This window comes from Poecilia latipinna, unplaced genomic scaffold (genome assembly GCF_001443285.1).
Source record: "Poecilia latipinna isolate Pla-1442-1.1 unplaced genomic scaffold, P_latipinna-1.0 Scaffold2609, whole genome shotgun sequence".
Taxonomy (NCBI): Eukaryota; Metazoa; Chordata; class Actinopteri; order Cyprinodontiformes; family Poeciliidae; genus Poecilia; species Poecilia latipinna.
In genome coordinates, this window is record NW_015115225.1 from 32,281 (window position 1) to 44,478 (window position 12,198).

The following is a 12,198-nucleotide window of genomic DNA, read 5'->3' on the forward strand; positions in this document are numbered from 1 at the left end:
ATTGGTCCCCTTCCCCACCCCGTTCTTACTTTAGTTCCTTGGTCTACCAATTGTCTCTCCCCCACCCCTACATTAGAGTTTTTTCGGTCGTCTTTTCCCCCCATCTTACGTTCGTTCCCTCTCCTGCCCTCCATCCCAAACCCCCCAATCCAGGCGACATTTCCCGTATTGTCAAACCCAAAGCTTGGCAGGTTTGGGCCAAGGTGAGAGTTCATCTGTTAAACTCACTGAAGACGAACTAAAAGCTGGAGTATAGACATTTATTTTAAGTATATTTGTGAGCCTGGCTCTTCATTATTACATTGCATATAATTTCAGATCTTTGTATAAATTTTCTTCAGGTTAACTTAGAAAGTTAACCTGAAGCTGTTATTGTTACAGGTTATTGTTACAGGTTATTGTTACAGGTTAGTTTCTAAACTACAGAAAAGTAACTGTTAGGGAAGCTCAAAAATGAAAAATTGGACTAATGTTGGTATCTGATAGTAATGCTGGTGTTATGGAAGATTTACCAATATTTAATTTTATAATTTTTTTTATCCGATTAATCGTAAGAATAATCGATAGATTATTCGACTACTAAAATATTTGTTGTTTAAAATGCTCACATAGGGTCCAGGATATCCAATTTCTCCCTTCTGTCCAGGTGATCCAACATCCCCGGAGACACCCTGGGAAGAGTCAGCATGAAGTCAGGATGCATGCAAGGTGATTTCATTCCACTGCTGCAAACATTTATTAGTGCAAAGCAGGGAGCGAATGTGAACGTACTCTTTGTCCACGGTTCCCTCTGGGTCCGGGTCCTCCGCTGGGTCCAGGGTCTCCGGCTGCACCCTGAAACCATCAAACTCATCAAACAACCTGCAGACGATCCACAGTGTGACCTGGAAACGTGACTTCGCCTGACCTTGAGTCCAGGGAATCCTGGGAAACCATCATCGCCCTGTAAAGAAGAGCAGACGGTATGAAATAATTAACCTTTTCATATATAGTTGTCACTACAGTGGACAGCTATCTGAAAGCCATTTTCTTGAGCTTCTTGTGGATTTTTATGTTATAAATGCACACAGACCACTGAAGTGGACACTAATTCATCATAAGACACCATCAACTACTGGCCATCAACTGCAAATGCAAGAAATTATTTTTATTAAATCCAATATGGCCAACAGACCAACCCGGTCCCTCCTTCTACGACAGGTAAAACAAATATGGTGACATCAGATAACCCCTAAAGAACAACACTTCTGATGTATTTTTCAAATAACAACTTTGTATTTGGAGAAAATTACAATTGATCACTTAAAGAAAATAAAAAATATATATATATTTTTTTAAAAATTTTCCTACTGTTTCTTATGCCTTAAGAAAATTTTTTTGAAAAAATAATCCTGACACCAAGGATCATAATTTATGCATGAAAGGGTTAAATTCATGCCTTCATGAAGCAGTGTTTAGCCAAACAGTAAACGCATAAATCCATTTATCAAAACGTCAAGCTGAACCAGAACCATCAAACATGTTGTGTCCTGAACAATCACTTGCCTTCCTTCCTTTTTCTCCCTTCGAACCGATTCCGTCTCTGCCATCTTGACCCTGAATAGAAAATAGGAACCAAAAGCTGTGACCTTGAAATGTTGTGGCTTCCTGGTTTCTGGGAAGTTTTGCTCATATTCAAGCATCTTCAGCTTTATGTAAATGAATATACCTTATATTTACCAGATATTTATAAAAAAAGAAATTACCTAATTTAAGATGACAAAAAATGTAATTGAAAATATTTGTATCCTTAAAAATTGTTTGCCTGTCTACTTGATGCTTTTCAAACTGTCTCTGTTGATATTTAATAACAGTGTGTTTTTTAAATGGAGTTACATAAACATTCTGATCTTTAAAGAGTTAAATTACTTTATATATGAACTCTTAGTCACAGTATTAACATTTATGTAAACATTTCAAGATGAAGTTGTTTGAAAATATTAACTTGCATAGAGTGAAAAATATTACTTTTTTCTATCAGCAAAGCTGTGCTAGCCTAAAATAGCATCTCAATGCTAAACATGTAGCTGCTAACGCTAACACCATGTTTCTAAAGAAGCTCCATGACCTGGAGCTGGAAACATGAATGACTGTCAGTTTTCATGGCTGCGAGTTTTAGGAGGTCATGCAATAAAATATTCTGAATTACTGAAAACACGAATAGAGAAAATAATTCAAATGTGCTCATAATTAATATGTTTCAGTGAAAGAAGTCGGGACAGAGAGGTTAAGAAGCTTTTATCCTCACCGGCTCTCCGTGGGGGCCAACCGGTCCAATCACACCCTTGGGTCCCGGTTCTCCTGGTTCTCCCTACAAAGAAAACATGAGAACCAGACACAGGGAATGAGGACAGGAGTATTTTTTGAGAAAATGCCAAAGTAGTGAATCATGAGTGTTTCTGTGGGCTGAAAGGTTCGGTTCCGCAGATATAATCAGGATCATGTGGCAGGAGCTCAGTCTCTCTGTGTGTTCAGTCATGTGAAGCAGCTTGGTTGTCCAAACAGTCTCAGAATGAAACTTGAGACTCGTCACATTCGCTCCATACCTTGCGACCTAGAGGTCCTCTTCTTCCGTTTTCTCCGTTTGGACCAGGATTACCTCCAGGACCCTAAACGGTGAAACGTCGGGACATTTTGGGTTAGGTGTCCAACATGACCCTAGACACAGAAGAGCTGATGGTTTGGTTGGCTTACTCTGGGTCCTGGGTTGCCGTCCTCCCCTTTGGGTCCTCGTGTACCGACTGGTCCAGCAGCACCCTGGGAAAGGACAGGGCATGTCTTTACATCGTTCATTCATCTTATCAGCTAATGACTAATGAATGAAGTCAGCTACAGTCACACAAAGCTTTGTTTGGAATTGTTGGGATCCAATGAAAACAAGTATTCATCATCTGTGAAGTAAAGCAACTAAACTCACTCTTGAGCCTGCGATACCAGGCTGTCCGGGCTGGCCTCTGTCTCCAGGAAGCCCGCGGTTTCCCTTTAGATGAGCAGCACAGTGGTGCGTTACTGTGAGCGTTACTCAGATATTGGGATGCAATTTTTCAGAGAGGAACTTACAGGTTGTCCTGGCTGGCCTCTTCTGCCATCAAGTCCCTTAAAAAGCAAAGGATACGCTCAAGGCTAGGCTCACAAGGAACCTGAAAACTTTGTAAGTGATTTAATGAGTGTTTTACCCGTCTACCACGATCGCCAGGGGTTCCTTTCAACCCGTCTTCACCAGGAACTCCCTGTTATTTGGGAACAGATATCCCCGTCACCATAATTGCATCAAAATTGAACCAAAAGAGCAGAAAAAGATTGGGCTGTACCGGCGGTCCGATATCACCGCGTTCTCCTTTAGGTCCCGGACTGTTGTTATCTCGTCCCCTCGTCCCCTAATGAACAGAGACACAATTACCTCAGTTTTACCTCCACTTAATGTTAAGAAAACTAAGTAAAGGCCATGTTTATAAAAAATATCAGTGCAATATGATTACTGTCTATTTTTAGTTTAAAAAGAAACCAAGAACGGAAACAGAGACATTTTCCTTCCATCTTAATGTCTGGTGTTCAGTGAACAACAAGTCCGATCACCGGTTGACACAGAGAAGAAGACAAACGCCTAAACATCCACCATCCATGTTTCCATAAAACTGTTGGGATAATTTTACTAATGAGGTGTGGTTTCATCTACTGGTCTGGAGTGAATCAGCCAGGCTACGCAGAGCGTTGGGATGTTGATATTTCGAATAAATGTAATAAACAGGAAGTGGAGGTAGAAACTGCACATTACAGGGCAATGGAGAAAGGGTTTTCAGGAGTCCCTTGCTGTTGGACATGTAATTGTTCTGTTATGTTAACTAGTGTTGGCGACGGTACGTGTTGTCTGAAGACGTAGAGAAAGAAATGCAATTCCTTGAAAACATCTAATGGGTCACGTGAGGTAAATATTCATTATGTCAGAATCCAGTTCAGTCCGCTTTAACCCAGCTACAGAGCAGGGCATTCTGGGTAAATCCAACCAAAGCTAACGTGCTAGCCTAGCGCTAGCAGCAGAAATGGCTCCTGGTCTTTAGCCTAAAGAGAAATCCTCCATCTGACGCCTCCATCTTGTTTCCACCCTGTGAAGAAGGAAGTTGCTCTCAGTGTCTTCAGAGGTTTTTGTGTCGTTTCCTTCAGTGGTTCTTGGTGCAGCGCCCCCACAGGCCAGGAGGGGAACAGGTTGGTTTGACTCAGAACCACAGCAGCTGGAGGTGGAGCAGATGTTCTGGTTCCAGTAGAACCGGATCGACCGGACTGAAGGAGGGAAAACTGCCTCATTCTGTAAACGTGCTTTTATTTCTCTTTGAGGGCTTTTTTTTGGGGGTTAAGCCATAAACCACCTGAAGCAAGCACAAAAACTTCTTTACAAAACTGAAGTTTTTTTTAGTTTTGCCTTCTCCAACCTTTTCTTATACGATACCTCAAAATGTGAATAAAAAAAAGTTGATGGAAACATGGCTGTTGTTTGGGAGGGCGGGGGGTAGAAGTGACCAACTAATCTGACATTTGTCTTTTGGACTATGGGAGGATGCCAGAGCACCTTGCACACACGATGAAACGAGACGGTTTCTGCACCTTCTAGCTGTGAGGCTACAGGAGATATACAAACAAAGCCCTCAGGATAAATGTTATAATACGCACAGGATCTCCTCTGATTCCCATTTGTCCTATGTCGCCTGCTTGTCCTTTGGCTCCTTTAGCACCCTAAAAAATAAACAAACACAATGTTTTAGTTTTTTCATCCATTTTTTAAATGCATCAGAGGAAATAAATAAAACTGTGTGACGTTTCTTACTCTCCTGCCAGGGTTTCCTCTGTCACCTGGAGGCCCAGCAACTCCACTTTTCCCCTGCAAAGATGTTAAACACACCATTAAACCAAGCTTTGGGAGAAAAACAACAGAGGACTGAAAACACAACATAATGCAACTGATTCATTATATCAGAAAAAAACCTTACTTCTTCTCCATTGATGCCATCAAGTCCAAGTTCTCCTAATTCACCCTAAAGCAGAATTAGATGCTTAGACAGCTGCAGATAACGTATCACATGTTTTTTATTACTTGGGAATATTACACTCACCTTTTCTCCTGAGAACCCGCGAGATCCCTGGAAAGAAAATATGTAGCTTTGAATCACTGTTGCTGTAATTTAATTAAAACTTCTTCCTTTATTCAGCTGAAAGGTGAAAAAAATAATTCAAACCTTGACACCTCTCTGTCCAGGACATCCCTGGAAGCCCTGAGTACCGTTAACACCAGGAGGACCTCTTTCTCCCTGGGATTATAAGAAATGGAAGCTGAATATACAAACATTAAAGATATGAAAGGTGGCTGATATAAAAAGACATTTGGACTCACTGGTCCACCCTCGTCACCAGGATGTCCCGGGCTTCCTGGTAATCCCGGACTACCCTACAGAAGAGCAATGAAAGTATTAGTTTTCCCTTAGGAAGCTAACCCAGGGTTACAGAAATATGCCTGTGTCCGGTGAAGGTACCTTAATCCCGGGCAGGCCCACGCCCCCTCGGTCTCCTCGGTTCCCAGTACATTTGCATGGAACGCCACAGCACTCCCTCTCTGCGATGTTGTCCTAAGGAGGAAAAGCAAAATATTTTTCAGGAACTGTCTAAGGAAATTTAACCTCCAGAAAAGACCTTGGTTGGGTTTTATCTGTACCCACCAGTTCCTCCATAAGTTCATAGTCCAGGTCCATGACGTTGAGTTTTAAGGGCCTTGTGTACCTAAAGCCGCGGCCAAATTCCAACAGCAAAGCCTCTTCAAACTGCTCCACCCGCTCCAGCCCAACCAGAATGAAACTGTTCACTCCTGATTGAGGTTGTACAGAAACATCATGTTAAAAAAACAGCTGGACAGTAACCAAGCTCTTTCTCCTGTGAGATCTCCGTACCCGACTGACGAAGCTCCTCAACTCGTCTCTTTATTTCAGCGTATGGAGCATCGAGACCATCCGTCAGATGAATGATGACCTTTAGGTTCCAAGTGGAAACAATGATCAGTTTATGATTTTCCAATAGCTTTGCAAGTCGTTTCCAAGTGTTTGAGGAACCAACCTTGATGGTGTCGGCTTGTCTGACTCGGAACCGGTTCATGTAGGCTTGGATGGTCTGAGCATTCAGGATGAAGGGGCCCTGACTCCGCAGGCCTCTGAAGGCCTCAAACAGCTCATCAGGGTTGTCCTTGAAGTCGATTTGGACCGGCCTGGAGGCAGAGTCTAAGGCCAGCATGCCCACCTGGATGGAGGGGTTCTGCCCTCCAGAGCAACTGATGGGGGCCATTTTGGAAATTCTTTGCAGAATGGCATTCATCTTGCTCTGAAGGTTACTTTGAGTGCTGAAGATGTTCTGGCCAGACACATCAAAGCCAACTAGCACCTCAACATTGCAGGCTGTAAAACACAATTTTTGCAGTTTAGATATTTTCTTATCAAAAACATTGAAATTTTAATTGAAAAGCAAATTTTAGGTTTAGCAGCTGTATCTTACGCTTAGCTGCTTGTTGTGTATCAATGCAAAGTTTCCCCTTCACTTCATCGTCCAAAGCCTCCAGGATTTGTTCATTGAGCTCTGACAGCTCCTGGAAGGTCTGTGCTCGGGCCACGGTAGACGACTGACTCGCAAGGTTTTCCAGCTCATCCTGAATGTCGCCCACTCCAACAGCAAAGATCCTTACGCCTTTGTTCTTCAGGCCCAGCGCAGCAGTCTTCCCGTCGTCCTGTGAGCGACCTCCTGTGACAAGCATGAGGATCTGAGGAGTACCTTCATCTTTCCTACTGCCTCTCTGCTTGCTAAAATGGACGTCTTGCATGTGGCGAATGGCGTCGCCGGTCATGATTCTGCGTCCGCCTTTGTATTCTATCTTGCCGATAGCTTCGATGATGTCGTCCCTGTTGCTGTAGGTGTTGAGGAAAAAGGCGTCGCTCACATCTGTGGCATACTGTGCAAGGCCGATTCGTAGGTTGTCTCTTTCATTGTAGAACAGATCAATAAGATTCATGATGAAGTCCCTGACGTTGTTGAAGTTGCTCTGGCCCAGGTTGATGGATCCATCCATTAGGAATACTATGTCAGCCTTTTTGGATTGAGGCAAATCTTCCGCTAAAAGGAAATAAACATGTAGCAAAGAGTCAGAATGGACATGAGGGAAAATGGGGAACGTAGCCACATGTTTGTTGTCGTTTAAATTTCTGTCAGTTTTGACTCGAATCAAAAAGCAGTAGATATTATTTATATTTATGCTTTTGCTACAGTTTAATATAAGTTTAACTTTGTTTTTTAGCTGAATCTCACTTTTGACTACATAAAAACTAGAATGCCCAGAATAACAAAAGATAAAAATCTACTCGGAAATGGCAAAATGTTTCAATAATAAGCTATTTCATTAGCAAGAGATAATAAAATGTATTTTGTTGTGCTAAAATGTAATCACGTCTGTATTTTAGATGAACAAAGATTATTCAGTCAAAACAACTAAACGATACAGAAATCAGGTTAATGCTGCCAGTAAACGTCTTCACCATAAATTAGAGTAGTAATTCTGGAGGGAGATTTAAACATGATGGTCATGAGAAAAACTTTACCCAGAATGCATCGCTGTAAAACATCTGAACGGTTCCTGTGCTGTTGCTACAGAGGTTCACATATCAACCCTTAAATCTCAGTGCCTGAAAAGATTTTTCCTTTTTATTGGATGAATACTTTCCAGCTTTTTATTCTAATAGTTGGAAATTCAGAGACTTGATCCAGTTGGCCGGATTGATAACTTTTGACCAACTGGCTCTTAAATGTCTTGTTTTTGTGTTTAGGATCGAATTAAACTGCGTCACTGAATTTATTTCCATCTGATTATATTGGCTTAAATTCTGTGTGACTGGAAAGAATTAGCTTTTTTGAGATAACATTTGTTGTGAATTAGAGCTATGTAAATAATTTGGATTACTTTAGGATCATTTATAAAGAGACAGTGTAATAAAGAATTTATTTAGAATAATGTTATTTAAAGACTGTCCTATCTCAGCTTCTGTGCAGAACAAAATAATCTACATTTTTATGAATAAGTGCAGTGCATTTGACTCACTTTACATTTTTGAAGTTGTACTAGATCCCAAAATACTTTTGTACACTTGGCTATTGTCTGTTTTTGTAGATTTTTTGTTGTTGTTTTTAGGGCATATTTTTGGTTTACCCTCTAATGAATCTGCCCCATAGCCAGGTGGACACGTTAAGTTATCTTACTTACTTGGATAAACATATGTGGGGAAAGCGGTCCCTGTGGAGCCTTTCAGTCTGGAAATAACCCTGTCTTTTGCTGTTGGTAAGTTGGGGAATGTAGGCACTGTAACAACATCTTCTGACGACGTGGCAATTTGACTTAGCTGAGATCTGTCAGCGTTGCCAGTCCCAACACCAATGCAGTTCACCCGCTTGTTCTTCAGCAGCGGTCCAGAGATAGAAACCGATTGGGAGGACGGTCCTCCTGTGAGCACCACAAGATGCTGGGAGGCATCAGACAGACGAACGCCGGCCAATGGTTTGACCTCGTTCTCTAAAACATGATCAATGGCATTGGCCAGCTGAGAGGAGCGTCCGCCCATCTGACGAAGGCGTTTGACAGCAGAAAGCACAGCCTGCTTGTTGTTGTGGGTGTTGAGTGAGAACTCAGTTTTAGCTCCGTCTGCGTACTGAACAACAGCAATGCGAACTTTATCAGGCTGCACATCGAGCTGTTGGACAATGCTGACGATAAAGTCTCGAATATGGGCAATCCCATTGGGACCTGTGGTGTCTGAGCCATCAATGAGGAAGATGATGTCCTTTTTCCCAAGATCTAGGGTGGCTGCAAAGTAAACAAAAATATGACAAAACATCAATTCCAGCAGGTTACCACTAACAGTAAAGTAAAAATAACATTTCTTACCTATATCCACTGTTGGAATATAACTGCTGATGATGTCAGAGGTGGATATTGTTTGGACTGAACTAATGAGTTGTGGATCCACTCTTTGAAGTTGTTGAAAACTGTCAACGGAGTACACAAGCTCAGGCTTTAAGGAAATCTGTCTCAGCTCATTTAGATCTGCGTTTCTTGAACCAATGGCAAGGGGTGCAATCTGATTTCTCTTTAGCTGGTCAGCTTGTGTGGACACATCATCTGAAGACCTGCCGCCTGTGACCAGAATGAGGAACTGAGGCACGCCTTCCTCAATGCGGCTTCCTGCAGATCTCTGGTAGATGTTCCTGGAGACCCATTCAAGAGCCCGGCCCGTGTTGAGCCGATTTCCACCGCTGCTTCTGAGTTTCCCCACAGCCTGCCGGACTTCGGCTTTGGTGGAGTGCTCGTTGAGGAGGAATTCTGGCTTTGGATCGTTGCTGTACTGTACCACTGAGACTCTGACCCTGTCCAGTCCTACATCCAGCTGCTCCACAACTCTAATTATCATGTCACGGATGGATGGGAACTCACTACGTGTTGCAGAAGAGCCATCAATCAGAAAGACGACATCCCTCTTATCTCCTGTTGCTGCTGGTGGTGTGAATACTGTTAAGACACAAGCAAAATAAAACACTATGATTAATGCTCCCTTACTTGGATGTAGGATTAAAAACATGGGGCATGTAGAAACCCTAATCTAAGACAATCGTATACCAAGAAGACCAACAAGACCTTAAAAGTATTTGTACTTGTGTTGACCAAATGATTGAAACACATTAAACTATTTTGTTTCAGTCATTGTAGGAACGAAAGTTGTTTCTATGTTTTCAGATTTCTGTACCATAAAATCAGGATTTCCCCTCCAGTGGCCCACTGTGTTGATGTCTTAAAAAATGTTAATAGGAAATTCGAACATTTGACTAGGTAATTATGTACTTTTGGAAGACATTATTGACAATACTTAAAAAAAAAAAAAAAACTATGGAGAGTCTTAAAAAGGCAAACACAATGAAATACAATTCAAATATATAGCATCTGTTTTTGCACTTCAGTTTACATCCAGATTGAGTAGATTTTAAAACAAGATATGTAATTTTAAATTATGTCTTAATGCTGGTCGGATTTAAGTGCAAAATAAAAAAAATTACTTAACAGTAATTATTAAGCATTTGTTGATATTACTCTAGGAACATCAATTAAATATTCCTAGAGTAGTAAATTAAAGTATTGTATAAAGTTTTGTTGTGTTCTCTTAATAAGGTTCTGCTTAATAATGACTGGAGCTTGGTGCTGTATTTTGATTTATTGGTTGTGATTGGTTACCTGTCAAAGTGAATGCAGTATTTACTAGAAATACTCTGAATGAAAGGGTGAAACACAAACTGTTTTTTCCCCCTTTCATTTACATACTTTTCTAAAACGTTTATTGTGGAAATACACATTCACATCCATTCAGTTATTCTACTCAGATTCACATTCCTTTGGATCAGTTTATTAATTTTAATAATTGCATTATTTCATGTTGTAATGTTGCTCTTTTTATGCAGTATATTCTTCTGTTTTTATGTATAATATTTTTATCTTTGTTACTTTACATGTTTTGATCATCAGTCGCTTTTCTGCTGTTGCAATGCTTTAAACATATCTTTAACTTGGAAGGTACTCAAGCTATAGATGTACTTTTAAAGCATTGCCAGGACTCAACCTAACGGGTGGAAAACTCTGTATTCAAAGTGCAAAATAAATAATCAGCACTAAAGTAAACACCAAATCATCTGCAGCTGTTTTAGCTGTGGATGTGTTAGATGTTTCCCAGTTAAGAACAGGAAACACTTTTAAATTACGCAGGACCAGGAAGTTCACCTTTAGAAATGGCCTAACAGTTTAAGGATGTTTCAGTCCTGTTTTAGGAGTACTAAAGCTTGTTGTAATTCTGGCAAATAGGTAAGTAAACTTTATTAGTATAGCATCCTTCAGAGCTAAAAAAAACTATAGACATTTAAAGAGAAAGGAAATAAAAGACAATTTACCTTCATAAGTTGGGAATTGAGGTCTCAACCTTGCAATATCCTCATCTGATAACTCTGTTATTGTGTTGATGAGATTTTCTTGGACTATGTACAAGCCAGGGAGGTCATCAACAGTAAAGGAGAAATTTGGGACATATGACACTACTTTTAGTTCTGTGGGGTTGATCTCCCTTGTGCCAATGCTGAATGAGATGACTCCAGATTGCTTGAGGGAAGAGGCTTGACGAGTGATATCATCTGTTGAGGGCCTACTGGACACAACAATAGCAAACTGCGGCACACCTTCTCGCTTCCTGCTACCTCGTGCTGGTATCATGACGTTCTGACTAAGAAACTGCAATGCTTGGCCAAGGTTCCGCTGTCTTCCTCCAAGCTGTCTCATTTCCCTGATGCCGTTCAGGACGCCTTCTTTTGTTGTATAGGTATTGAGATGCATGTCAGCCTTGGCAGAGTCACCATACTGGACCACACCAATTCGGATCTTGTTTTCACCCACGTTGAGGCTCTCGACCACTCTGCGGATGAACTCTTGGATGATAGCAAATTCTCGCCCAACACCATCCGATCCATCAATAAGGAAGACGACATCTTTTCTTGGGCCTTGCGATTCCGCTGTAAGAAAAACAAAATGACAATGCATTAGTCTAAATTCAAAGTAATCTTAAGCGAGTGATCAAAATAACTTGATTTCAATGATGTGGACCTGATTTAGATATTACTAAATAGGCCTTTTTGCACTACAGGGCCTGAGCTGTTTTACCACAACCCTGTCTGTGTTTAGACTGCGAAGGCTGACGCCTCCAAAGTGGGCAGGGATCAAATTCCTTCTGAAGTTGCCGAAGCCATCACCCAGAGGCTTTAAAATTACCTCAGCTTTGCCTTGTCAATGAATAATAAAAAGTTTCCATCTGAGAAGGAGCTGCCTTAATGGAATGCTTTTCCTCTCTGAATGGTTATTGTAAACAATGACAGAAAAAAACTGAAGGCCAACTGTTATTTTGATGAATTCACACACAACCCGTTGGTCCCGATGCCCAAACATTTTAACTGCAAGCACAGAGTACATCATGGATGTAACTAAATTTATAAAATCCCATCTGAGTGTGTTGAAGAGTTAAGAACAAAGTACTTTAGAGTGCATCTGTGATGATGATG

General features: G+C 41.1%; 1 protein-coding gene across 5 annotated transcripts in view; it reads right to left on the reverse strand.

Annotated features, from left to right (window-relative positions):
* LOC106938511 (collagen alpha-3(VI) chain) overlaps positions 1 to 12,198 on the reverse strand; it is a 70,655-nt gene that overhangs the window by 30,668 nt on the left and 27,789 nt on the right. For all 5 annotated transcript variants that reach the window (XM_015020585.1, XM_015020584.1, XM_015020583.1 and 2 more), the window contains 25 exons: positions 11,044 to 11,655; positions 8,999 to 9,619; positions 8,321 to 8,917; positions 6,568 to 7,179; positions 6,136 to 6,470; positions 5,973 to 6,051; positions 5,745 to 5,890; positions 5,562 to 5,654; positions 5,423 to 5,476; positions 5,268 to 5,339; positions 5,145 to 5,171; positions 5,022 to 5,066; positions 4,859 to 4,912; positions 4,705 to 4,767; positions 3,351 to 3,416; positions 3,216 to 3,269; positions 3,100 to 3,135; positions 2,957 to 3,019; positions 2,734 to 2,796; positions 2,586 to 2,648; positions 2,288 to 2,350; positions 1,546 to 1,596; positions 908 to 943; positions 772 to 834; positions 609 to 671 (listed from right to left, as the gene is read on the reverse strand). In XM_015020585.1, coding sequence (XP_014876071.1) covers positions 609 to 671; positions 772 to 834; positions 908 to 943; positions 1,546 to 1,596; positions 2,288 to 2,350; positions 2,586 to 2,648; positions 2,734 to 2,796; positions 2,957 to 3,019; positions 3,100 to 3,135; positions 3,216 to 3,269; positions 3,351 to 3,416; positions 4,705 to 4,767; positions 4,859 to 4,912; positions 5,022 to 5,066; positions 5,145 to 5,171; positions 5,268 to 5,339; positions 5,423 to 5,476; positions 5,562 to 5,654; positions 5,745 to 5,890; positions 5,973 to 6,051; positions 6,136 to 6,470; positions 6,568 to 7,179; positions 8,321 to 8,917; positions 8,999 to 9,619; positions 11,044 to 11,655 — 4,031 coding nt within the window. The remainder of the gene's footprint in view (positions 1 to 608; positions 672 to 771; positions 835 to 907; positions 944 to 1,545; positions 1,597 to 2,287; positions 2,351 to 2,585; positions 2,649 to 2,733; positions 2,797 to 2,956; positions 3,020 to 3,099; positions 3,136 to 3,215; positions 3,270 to 3,350; positions 3,417 to 4,704; positions 4,768 to 4,858; positions 4,913 to 5,021; positions 5,067 to 5,144; positions 5,172 to 5,267; positions 5,340 to 5,422; positions 5,477 to 5,561; positions 5,655 to 5,744; positions 5,891 to 5,972; positions 6,052 to 6,135; positions 6,471 to 6,567; positions 7,180 to 8,320; positions 8,918 to 8,998; positions 9,620 to 11,043; positions 11,656 to 12,198) is intronic.